The sequence below is a fragment of the Lagenorhynchus albirostris genome, chromosome 2 (genome assembly GCF_949774975.1).
Source record: "Lagenorhynchus albirostris chromosome 2, mLagAlb1.1, whole genome shotgun sequence".
Classification (NCBI taxonomy): domain Eukaryota; kingdom Metazoa; phylum Chordata; class Mammalia; order Artiodactyla; family Delphinidae; genus Lagenorhynchus; species Lagenorhynchus albirostris.
Window position 1 is genome coordinate 21,579,359 of NC_083096.1, and position 12,149 is coordinate 21,591,507.

At 40.3% G+C, this 12,149-nt stretch overlaps 1 protein-coding gene across 2 annotated transcripts in view; it reads right to left on the bottom strand.

The window, feature by feature from the left end:
- NVL (nuclear VCP like) overlaps positions 1 to 12,149 on the bottom strand; it is a 100,083-nt gene that overhangs the window by 63,094 nt on the left and 24,840 nt on the right. For both annotated transcript variants that reach the window (XR_009536347.1, XM_060127581.1), the window contains exons 12-13: positions 11,574 to 11,718; positions 148 to 397 (exon numbers count right to left, since the gene is read on the bottom strand). Coding sequence is in view for 1 of the 2 variants with exons in the window: in XM_060127581.1 (XP_059983564.1) it covers positions 148 to 397; positions 11,574 to 11,718 (395 nt within the window). In the remaining variant the exon portion in view is untranslated. The remainder of the gene's footprint in view (positions 1 to 147; positions 398 to 11,573; positions 11,719 to 12,149) is intronic.

Sequence of the window (12,149 nt, forward strand, 5' to 3'; positions counted from 1 at the left end):
TCCGGGTGTAACTGATAATTACTCTACAGATACAATGCCAATGAAACAAAATCATAAACCTCAACTATATTGACACTTGCCTGCTTGTAAGATAACACATATTAAAAATGTTTAAATGACAGTTTAAGGTACCTATAGAGAAAGCACCTGTGTTTTAGAAGTGGGCTCAGTTCCAATCCTTTCTTCCTGGCCTCCTTCAGAGGGCAAACCTTCAATCTCAGGATTCTTCTGCTGCTGCTCCTGCAGCTTCATTAAGACCCTGTTGACTGCACACATGGCTGCCTCTCGGCAGAGTGCCATCAGGTCAGCACCAACGAAGCCCGGCGTTAGGTGTGCTAAGTGACGAAAATGAAAAGTTTCGTGAAGTCTTACTTTTCTGCACAAAGTTTGAAGTATTCTGTAGAAAAGACAAGGAAAAGAAATTCAGATTCCTAACCTACTAGTAAAAACAAGTCACGGAATATATTTATTTGAAGCCTTTCCTCTCTGTCAATGGTATCATAACAGGTAATAAGATCAAATAGCTCACTCATTCAGCAAATGCTAAATCGCTATAATATATCCTACCTTATTCCAACAGGGATTAATATATACACATATCTGCTTTTTTAGAAACTATATTAAATTCTGTGAAGAATAAAAAATTGGTTTTTAAAAAATATTCTGCCTTTAAGAATTTTACAATATTACAGAGGAAATAAGACAAATGATTTATGAGGATATAAGGTAAATTCTACTTTTAGAGTAGTTTAAATGGACATCTGCCAGCAATAAAAAAGGCTCTAAACTCAAAATCAACCATTAATTTTATTCATCATGAAAAGTTATGCTGATACAAACTTTAATATCCAATTTTATATTAGCACAGTTATTTCTCCAACTTCATCTTTATTTACTGCTCATCCTTTGTACTTATGTGTGAAAAATTTTGCTTAACTGAACTGGCAACATGGTATGTGTCAATGAAATATGGACTCTGGATAATTATTATTATTAAAGGAATATCTTAAACAATTTCTGGTAAGATTTACTGAATAAAACTTAAAAGCAGTAAAGATATTCAGAACAAAAGGTCTGATGCCAGGGACTTCCCCGGTGGTCCAGTGGTTAAGAATCCATCTTGCAATGCAGAGGACGCCAGTTGGATCCCTGGTCAGGGAACTAAGATCCCACAGGCCATGGGGCAACTAAGCCCATGCACCACAACTAGAGAGCCCGCATGCCACAACTACAGAGCCCACGTGCCACAACCAGAGAGAAGCCTATGTGCCACAACTAAAGAGAAGCCCACACGCTGCAACGAAAGATCCCACATGCCACAACTAAGACCCAAGGCAGCGGAAAAAAAAAAAAAAGGTCTGATGCCAGACCACTTGAGTCTGAATGTCAGCTCTGTCACTCTCTGTTATTTCATTTTTGTACTCCAGTTTTTCCATTTGTTAAATATATATTACAGTAGCACTTAATAGTAGGGATGTTAAGTGAATACATGCAAAGCTCCTAGAACAGTGACTGATCCACAATAAGTGCCCAATAAATGTTTGTTATTATTATTAGTTACATATTGTGATATTATAAATTAACTTGGACAAGAAAATATATTTTGAAATTTCCAAATTTGTAGGAGACTAATATTTTCAAATGTCAAGTTACTGGAGAATAAGTTACTATACAAATGTCATTTGGGATCATGTAAGTGAATAGAATAGAAGCAGATAAACATTTCTGACAAATGAAAAACAATTCACTTTGATACTGTAAACAATAGGAACCAAGAAGAAGTCCCATTATAGAACTACTTCCTAAAGATACAGACCTGATTTGCTGCTATGCATAAGAATACTAAGAAATTTAGAATGTTAAGAAAACTAGCTGAGATAAAATAAATATCATCCTTTTTTTCAGTTACAGTCTACTCCTGAAAAAATGTAATTTTGGTCATCATACTATAACTCCACAGGAGGAGAAAATAACCATTAAGAGATTTCCAGTTTCAACACGGTTGAGTAAAAGTGTTTCAGCAATATTTCCTCCTCACCCCACCTCCAAAACAAAAACAAACAAACAAAACAAGAACAACAAACAGGAACACAAACTCCATGGTCAAAGAACCTAGGAAATTATCTGTACTCTACTCCCTCACCCCAAACCCCCCCATCCTATCCTGGAAGTACGGCAAAGAATTTGCAACAGAGGATCAGTCTTTATCTCCGTGAGGTCTTTAAAAAGCTATCAACACTTGTCTTAGGCTATAGGCTTCAGTATGGCTCTATAATAAAGACAGGTATCTACACTGATGTGAGATATTGAAGGAAACAGATATTTGTGGGGGGGGGGGTGCTGATATATGCATATTTTACTACCAAAGAAGACAAAGGCCACCCAACATGGGTCTCTCCGTGTCAGCTCTAGCTGGTGCCCTAAGAACTATAAATCCCTATATTCAAGTATTAGGAATTCCCAGAATAAAAACTCAGGTTTAATAATATAGTTGACTGTAAATGGGATGAGTTTTAACTAATTTTTAAAAAATAAACCTTTTATTTTATAAAGTTTTAGATTTATAGAATTAGTGCAAAGATAGTCCAGAGAACTCTGTACACCTCATACACCTCTCCTGTCATTAAGGAAAATTTTTAGGATTACTGGCCCAGTATTTTGTAGAATGTCCTTCAAATGGGATTGGTCTGATATTTTTGTCATGATTAGACTAGAGTAAAGCATTTTTGGGAAGAAGACCACAGAGGTAAAGTGTCATTTTCATCATATCATTCATTATCAAGGATACATACTGTCAACACGACTTATTGTTGTAGATGTGAACCTTGACTACCTTGAGACAGTGTTTGAAAGGGTTTTCCCTTTGAAGTTACTCTTCCCTCCCTTTCCATACTACACTCTCTGGAAGTAAGTCACTTACGTCTGGCTCACATTTAAGAAATAGGGAGCTATACTCCACCTCCTTAAGGGCAATGCAACCACATAAATTATTTGAAATTCTTTTGCACCAGAGACTTGCCTATTCTCACCCATTGATTTATTCAATCATTTATTTCTATCAGTATAGACTAACAAATACTTGACTATCTGTAATCTTGAACCAAAATTTATGAAGAAACTTGTGGAGAATGGTAAATGACCCTGCAGAGGGCACAAAGTCAAAATTAACATTTTGCAGAAAGGTGCGCTATTGAGAAGGAAGTATATTTGTCTGGTGGAACCTCAAAGACCATGAACCAGAGGCACCAAAGTGTTGAACTACAGAAATTAGGGCCACAGCAGGGAGCCAAAACACAGAAATTATCTGAAAATCTGCATAAGGAGTCTGAAGACGCCACATACCCTCCACCCTGTCAACCAGCAGGAGACCAGCAATGTACCCTCTGGTGAAACTGAACCAGGAGAGGGAAGCCCCAGGTTTGTGGACAACAGTAAGATCAACTCCATCAGAAAAAAAGGTCAAAGTCTGTGTCCAGTCGCTCAACCTCCTGCCCCTGCCCCTGTCAGAAGACCAGCAGCTAGATGGACAGCCCCATGGTGTTGTCTGAAGATCTTTTTCTGAAAAATCTGAATTGGTTCAACAAAAAGAATCTACAGAAATAGATATTTGGAGTTTTCTAGCTCAAAAGTTAGCTGGTCATATGACTGCTTTACAATGGCACTCACACTTCAACAAAGTAGCCTGTATTGCACACATGCAATCAGCCTCACTCTTAAGCTGCCAGCATGAAACAGTAATAGTAACAGCTCTCAACTGTCAAGACTTACCACATGCCAGGTCCTGTTATTATGACTTTATAAAGATAGCATTTCTCACTGCAGTATAATATACAGACCCAAACAAACACATATACATACACAAAGAAAAAAAAAAAACTTGGAGGAAACAGTGCAGAAAAAATTGTAAGAGGGCTAGCAAATGAAAAAAAATTGGCAATCATGAATTTCAGAAAAGTCACAAAGGTGAATAAATGAAATGTGATCCTCATATAGGAACAATATTTATAAAGATGAGAAATGAAAATGCTAAATATGGATATAGTCAAACTTCATAATACAACTACATAATACAAATATATGAACATGTTTGGATATCAGATAAATTTTTATTTGTTAGGTATATAAAGGCATTGTGTAATGCTAAATAAAAAGTCTTTATTCATTAGCTATGGACGTATTTATACCTGAAATGATATGCCTGGGATTTGCATTAAAACACTCCAAGAAAAAAAAAGTGGGGGATAAATAAAATAAAACTGTGAAAATGTTGATAATTATTGAAACTGGGTGATAAAAACATGGGGGTTCATTACTGTGACCGTTCTAAAAAGTATGTTTGTAAATTCTCAACCCTCCTCTCAGTGGGAGGTGGGGCTATGACTCCTCTTCTCAAATCTGGGCTGACCTGAGTGAGCAATCAACCAACAGAGGATAGTGGAATTGATGCTATGTGACCTCACTTCCAAGGCTAGAAGATCTGCTGTAGAAAGAGCTTAGACCTCAATGTCCAAGTCCAAGCCACCCCCTCCAGCATGGCCCCAGGTGGACTGGTGACCGGAGGATGCAGATCCTTGCTCCCAGGACCTGCCTCTTCCTGGGCCTCCTAGGGGAGAGTCACACGCCCAGGTGACAGGGCTGGGGTGTGTTAAGAGTGGCTGGTTTTGACTGCTGTTTTTTCCTCCCTTTGATGTAATGTTTTACAAATCCTGAGGTCAAGAACAGCAGTGCTGCCCAAGCTCCCAGTGCAGGGGGCCCGGGTTCCATCCCTGGTCAGGGAACTAGATCCCACATGCATGCTGCAACTAAGAGTTTGCATGCCATGACTAAGGAACCGGTGAGCCGCAGCTAAGGAGCCCACGAGCTGCAACTAAGACCCAGCACAACTATAACATAACATAAGGAAACATAACAAAACATAACATAAAATGAACAGCAGTGTCACTTCAGCCTGTTTCCTGCAATCTTCATGCTGCAGCCCTAACCTGCCATGGACGAACCCTTCCACCCTGAGGCTGCCCGACTCTGAGCAAGCCCACACTACCCTGTAAAGGGCGCCACGTGAGAGGCCTTCAGCGGACAAGACGAGAAAGGGGTTGGGGGGGCAGGAGGCAAGGAACAGACAAGATCAAATGATAGGTATACAGATAGCTAAGTAGGCAGACAAGCACAGCCCCGCTGCCCCAATCCTCCACATGTTCTAGCTCCAGCTAGAGTCTCTGCAGCCACGGGAGACCCTGAGACATAACCAGCTGGCTGAGCCTCTCTGAATTCTTTATCCACAGAAATGGTGAGAAACAATAAAAATAAACTTGGGGGTGCTTTGTTTTGCAAGAATAGAAACCGAAACAATTATATTAGACTCCTTCTGCGAACACATTTTACATAATAAAATGCTTTTAAAATTCAGAAAAATACCAATAACTACCTCAAAAACTTCTTTTCCTGCTATGTGCCAAATGTTATGCTAGGTCCACTGATTTAATTCTTACGAGAAGCCTTCAAGTTAAAGTATTATTATCATTTTACAAATCAAGTAAGGTCTTGTTATTATTACTATTACTGTATTTCAGATAAATAAACTAAAGCTGGGAAATGTTAAACATCTAGAAAAAAGCACAGGACATACGGGCAGCGCTTGGATTCCCAGATAATTTCCTTCAATGACTCAAAGTTCCAGCACCTACTGAAGGCCTCTGCACCCCCGTCTCACCTGCCTCTGCCCTCTTCTCCACTTCATGGACCGTCATGCCCTGGACCTTATCAGCACCTGGATCTGTCCCACCTCTGAAATCACTAGCTCCAGCATCTCCTCTTTGCTCAGTCTCCCACACACCTGTTTTCAAACCTCAGTAGGTTCTCGGATTCACCACCGCCTCATCAAATAGTCCTATTTTTACAATTAAGAGTCCATAGTCTCTTTTTTTCTTTCTTAATCTAAATTCTAAATCTCTGCTTTCTCTGTGCCTGAACCTAGAATGTTGAGCATTGCTATGGGAAAAAAAATCATTAAACCAGCCCTACTGGTACCATTCCATACCCCAATCCTAAACACTGCCTGAAAATCCTGTTACCCCAGCCAGTTCATCTCAAATTAGCCAAGGAAGTAATTTCAGACCTTCATCCTCCTCAAACCTCTAACCTATCCATTATGAGCCTCACTTTCATCTGAAGATCTCGTTTTTTAATTCATAGAGACAACGCCCTCAATTTTCTAGTACCAAACTGATAATCCTTCTTGCCTGCATATCCATTCTTTCTCCCTTTACTATCATGTCAACAAATTAACCCTCGTTCTAAGGCCAGCACCGATACATAAGCTCTGACTCCCTGCTCCTCCCATTTCTCCTTCCCATCAACCCGTAAGGACAACACTCAAGCTTCTCCCACCTTAGAAAAGTCCTCTCTAGACACCCCATTACCACCTCATGAAGCCACCACAACCTTCTGCCTTCTCCCTCGCTGCAGACTCTCCTGAGTGAACCGTGGAAGTCTGCTGCTCTCGCTTTTTCAGTTTCCCTTTACTCCTCAACCATTCCAACCTGGAGTTTACCTCTACCATTCCACTCAAACAGCTTTTTGTTAAGGTCACTGGTGACCTCTAGGCCGCTCAATTCAAAGACACTTTTTCAGCCCTCCCTCCCTGGACCTCTCATTCCTCCCTCTGGAAACACAGACTTCTCTTGGCTTCCATTACGCAACTTTCTCTTCATTTTCCCAATGCTTCTGGCTGCTCTTCCTACATCCTGAGCCTGTTAGCCTCTTCGGGCCTGTCCCAGAACCTCTGACATGTTCTCTTCACACTCTCTCTGGACAATCTCATCTACTTTCTTAACTCCAACTGCCATCAATACATTGATGATTCCTAAATGTTGGCTTCTGTGGAGATCCAGACTCATTTGTCCAATTGCCAACTTGACATCTCTACTTGGACATCCTGCAATTGCCTCTAAACTCCATCTATCCCTAAATCCTCTTCTAAAATCTGCTTATCCTCCAGTATTTCCCACCCCTTAAGCACCTGAAAACCATCAGGTGCTTAAGCGAGAAATCTGGGAATATTTCCCTCTTGTTCATAGCCCCCACCTCTCCACACATATATTCTATTGATAAACATAACTTATTGATTCTACTTCCTAAATGTCTCCAGTTATCTCGATTTGCACTCCCACCTCTTTAAGCCCACCCACCATTGCCTCTGGATATCACAACAGCTCCCTCACTGGGCTACCACAGCCCATCTTGCTCTCCTGTCATTCCTTATTCACATTGCAGCTACAGCGACCTTCTCAAAACAAAAATCTGTTTCTATCACTGTCCTGCTTAATTTAATTGCTTCCTACCACTTACAGAATAAGTCCAAAACCCAAGAACCTAAGAACCGCCAGACCGGGACTTCCCTGGTGGTCAAGTGGCTAAGACTCCGCCCTCCCAATGCAGGGGGCCTGGGTTCGATCCCTGGTCAGGGAACTAGATTCTGCATGCCACAACTAAGACCAGGTGCAGCCAAATAAACAACAAATAAATTAAAAAAACATTAAATTAAATTAAATTAAAAAAAAAAGAGAACCTCCAGACCATGTTAGCTTTGCCTGATATATATATCCTCCCTAAGACCCTGTCTTTGTCTTTTTGTACTCATCACACTTCTGATTATTTAAAGTGGTGACTGAAGTGCCAACCATTGTCTCTCCTTGGTAAACAACAGGTGCTTAAATATTTCTTCAATTAATGACTTCCTAAGAATTATTATTTCTAAGAATTATTGATAAAATAAACACTGATGTAATTCTATTAATATATTAATTCTATTTATATAATTTCCCCATCTTAGAATTTAACTCATTAACATCTGCATATAATAATATAACTAGTTTGCTTCTGCCTTCAGAGCTAGACAAAAGTATAAAAATAAGAAAACTGTATTCTGCCTTTGTCAAAGACTCAATCAGAAATACTCTTCCGGGACTTCCCTGGTGGTCCAGTGGTTTAGACTCTGCGCTCCCAATGCAGCGGGCCCGGGTTCGATTCCTGGTCGGCAAACTAAGATCCCACATACGGCAACTAAGCCCACACACCACAACTACTGAGCCCGCGCACTGCAACTAGAGAAGCCTGTGCGCTGCAACAAAGAGCCCGAGAGCCCCAACAAAGACCCAGCACGGCCAAAATAAATTAATTAATTTTTTAAAACTATTAAAAAAAAGAAAGAAAAAGAGAGACACACTTCCTTAGGAGGGGAAATTCGTGTTTAATGGGTATGGAGTTTCAGTTTTGTAAGACAGAAAAAGTTCTAGAGATTCACTACAATGTGAGTATATATAACACTACCGAACTGTACTCTTAAAAATGGTTAAGGGCTTCCCTGGTGGCGTGGTGGTTGAGAGTCCGCCTGCCGATGCAGGGGGCGCAGGTTCGTGCCCCGGTCTGGGAGGATCCCACATGCCGCGGAGCAGCTGGGCCCGTGAGCCATGGCTGCTGGGCCTGGGCGTCCGGAGCCTGTGCTCCGCAGCGGGAGGGGCCCCAGCTGTGAGAGGCCACAGCTGTGAGAGGCCCGCGTACCACAAAAAAAAAAAAAAAAAAAAAAAAAAAAGGTTAAGATAGCAAAGTTTGTGTTTTTTTACCACAAAAAATTTAAAAAAAAACCAAAACTTCTTCCTTAAAAAATTCTACCTCATAATTATATTCAAGAGCTATCTTCTTTCAGGCTTGACCTTGCTCTTCCCAATTGGCCTTAAACATAAGTAAACATTTAATACCCCTCTTTAGTCTCATAAAAATTCTTCCCCTAGCCGTCTAAGACTTAGCTAGACGATTACAGCCTACATAAAACACCATGTATGCCTATAGAATTTACTTCCTGAATCTAAAATGGAGTTTGAACAAACCAACAAAAGGCAATCATAAATAACTGTAGATACCAGAAACAGATGGATTTTATTTATTAAGTACAAAAGAAAAGGTACCTTTAGAGGAGAGAACTCTGACAAATTTTTCAAGTGATCAAACTTAACATCAACAACGATACAAACTGACACTACAAACTTCCTGAAATGTTCTGAGACACCTCACCATGAATGTAGCATTCTTGCTCAAAATATTTAACCCGAATCTAATCGTGAAAAAGCAATCAGATAAATTTAAGTTGTAGAGTGATCTACAAAAGACTTATCTAGACAATTCAAAAATGTCGATGCCATGAAAGTACTCTCTCCCCCAAAAAGGCAGATTCAAGGAGATTAAAGGGACATGCCAACTACATAGTAGGTTTGCTCTTTATTGAATCCAGGGTAAAAAAAAAAAGCTAAACAAAATGAAAGATTAAAGGTACAATGGACAGTTTTGGGGCAACTGGGAAAATTAGAATAGATTGTGTATTAAATAATATTATTGTCAGTGTTAAATTGCTTTAGTATAGAAAATGGTATGATAGTTACACAGGAGAAGTATTTACAGCTAAAGTGTCATGATGTCTTCAACTATCCTTCAAATGGGCTGGCAAAAAAAATAAAATAGGGCTTCCCTGGTGGCACAGCGGTTGAGAGTCCGCCTGCCGATGCAGGGGACACGGGTTCGTGCCCCGGTCCGGGAAGATCCCACATGCCGCGGAGCAGCTAGGCCCGTGAGCCATGACCGCTGAGCCTGCGCGTCTGGCGCCTGTGCTCCGCAACGGGAGAGGCCACAACAGTGAGAGGCCCGCGTACCGCAAAAAATAAAATAAATAAATAAAAATAAAATAAAATAAAATAAAATAAAATATACACACACACACAAATATATGACATTTTGTGGTTTTTTGGGGTTTTTTTGCGGTATGCGGGCCTCTCACTGTTGTGGCCTCTCCCGTTGCGGAGCACAGGCGCCAGACGCGCAGGCTCAGCGGCATGTGGGATCCTCCCGGACCGGGGCACGAACCCGTGTCCCCTGCATTGGCAGGCAGACTCTCAACCACTGTGCCACCAGGGAGGCCCTGACGTTTTTATATACAGAGTGAAAGTAAATATGGTAAAATGTTAACAAGTGATAAATTCAGCTAAAGGACAGATATTTATTGTATTATTTTTTCAACTTTTCCGTAGGCTTGAAAATTTTCAAAATATGGCTATCTAGGAAAGCCCTTTAAGAACTTTGTTGATGATGGAATAGTGATCAATGGACAAAGGATTTTATCTAGCAGGGATGATGGGCTCTACTGTGTCTATGTCTCTACCATTAAGTTTGGCACTTAATCAAAAAAAGGCTTGATAAAGGATACAGGCCTTATTTCTCTTTCTGTACTATAAGCATCCTGAAAGCAAGGACTTACAATTTTTTATATTCCTCATTACCTACCCCAGTGGTATATACATATACTATATGCTCAATACATGTTTGCTGAATAAATACAGACAACTTAAATACTAAATAATATTATTTTGCTGTGGGTATAAACATGTTAGTAAAGAAACCTGAATGGCTGAGTAACTATTTAAAGATTATATATGTGAGAATGCAATGAGCATTCCTATAGATGACACTGAATACAACAGCTTAAGAAGAAAATGTCAATGAATGAAAAGTTGAAGTCACATTAATCACTGGGAAGAAGGTAAGGATGACCTGTTCCTTTCGAATGCTTTCTCCTGTCCAAAGTGTCTTCTGATCACTTTTATGTTCTGCATTCATGAAGTCTCCTGTCCTTCACCTCTTCCCTTCTCCACTGTCCCCTTAACTATCCTTTCACTACATACCACTTTCTCTAAAAGCCACTGGCGATCGTGTACAGCAATTCAGTGTCTAACTTAAGCTGAAAGTCATTGTAAATACGGTATTTCAGGGCTTCCCTGGTGGCATAGTGATTAAGAATCCGAGACGCCACCACGATTAGAAGCGTGCGCACCGCAATGGAGAGTAGCCCCTGCTCACCGCAACTAGAAAAAGTCTGCGCGCAGCAACGAAGACCCAACTCAGCTAAAAAAAAAAAAAAAAATACGGTACTTCAGCACATTACTAGATTTTCTTTACTCCATTGCCTCAACAGTGCCTCCCGAGATATTTTTGTTACTGAGATATTGGTGGGTGTTTCTTTGCTCTATGGACATTCAACCCCAATTACTAGGAAAGGTTGGTCCTAGAGCAAACAGACAGCTTTCAACTCTCTGGCTACCATTTAATTATTTGTCAGGGAACCTGTGACCTTAGGCAGATTAGTGCAACAAGTTAAAATACTTGTTAAACGCAGATTTAGCCTGCATGTGGACCAGTGAGCACTATTCCATAGCTCTAGACACTCTCCCTAGGCTGATCGGCCACCTAAAAAACACAAGACACTTTTAATAAGACCAGATTAATGAGTATGGATACATAAGTCCAATATCACTACTGAAAAAAGCAGCCTGAAACAACTGCCGTATTAATGAGTAAATTGTTTTCTTAAGCATTAATTTAATGTGGGCTTTTTCCTTTCCAAATCAATTTCACTGACACATAAAGAGAGAGAGAAAGAAAAGGCTACATCATATTTCTCAACCCTCATTTTCAAAGCATTCAGTTCAGATGATGTAGTGGCATACAAACTTCATTCTCTAAGAGTATACCTTTCCCTGGATGCTTCATCTGGGATACCTAGGCATATCTCTCGGTCGAACCTTCCTGCACGTCTCAAAGCAGGGTCTAAGGAGTCTGGTCGGTTAGTAGCTCCGATGACTAGGACCCGAGCTGCAGCGGCCATGTCATTCAGATCTAGTAAGAACCAGACACAGGATGAGTGGTGAACAAGACACTTGACGTTAAGGATAATAATGCTTACACAAGTCATTTACGTGGTTAGAGAGAGAGTATTACACACTGATAGCAATATATATACATGTATATAAAACTAACATTCACTAAATGTCTAGTATGGGAAAGATGTAAGGAAAATACAAACTTTGTCCTCAAGCAGCTCAATCTATTTGAAGCACAGTAAGCATAAACAAAGCACCACAGTGATACGATGGAAGATATGAATTCAGACTGAGGAATCAGGGAGAACTTAGGGAGGAGGTAACATTCTAGAAAAGCCTTGAAGGGTAAATAGGATATTGATAAGCTGAAACATAGGTTAATGCAATTTTACATGGAAGAAATGGAATGAGCGAAAAGCACAGAGGTACAAACAGGTGTGGCATGTT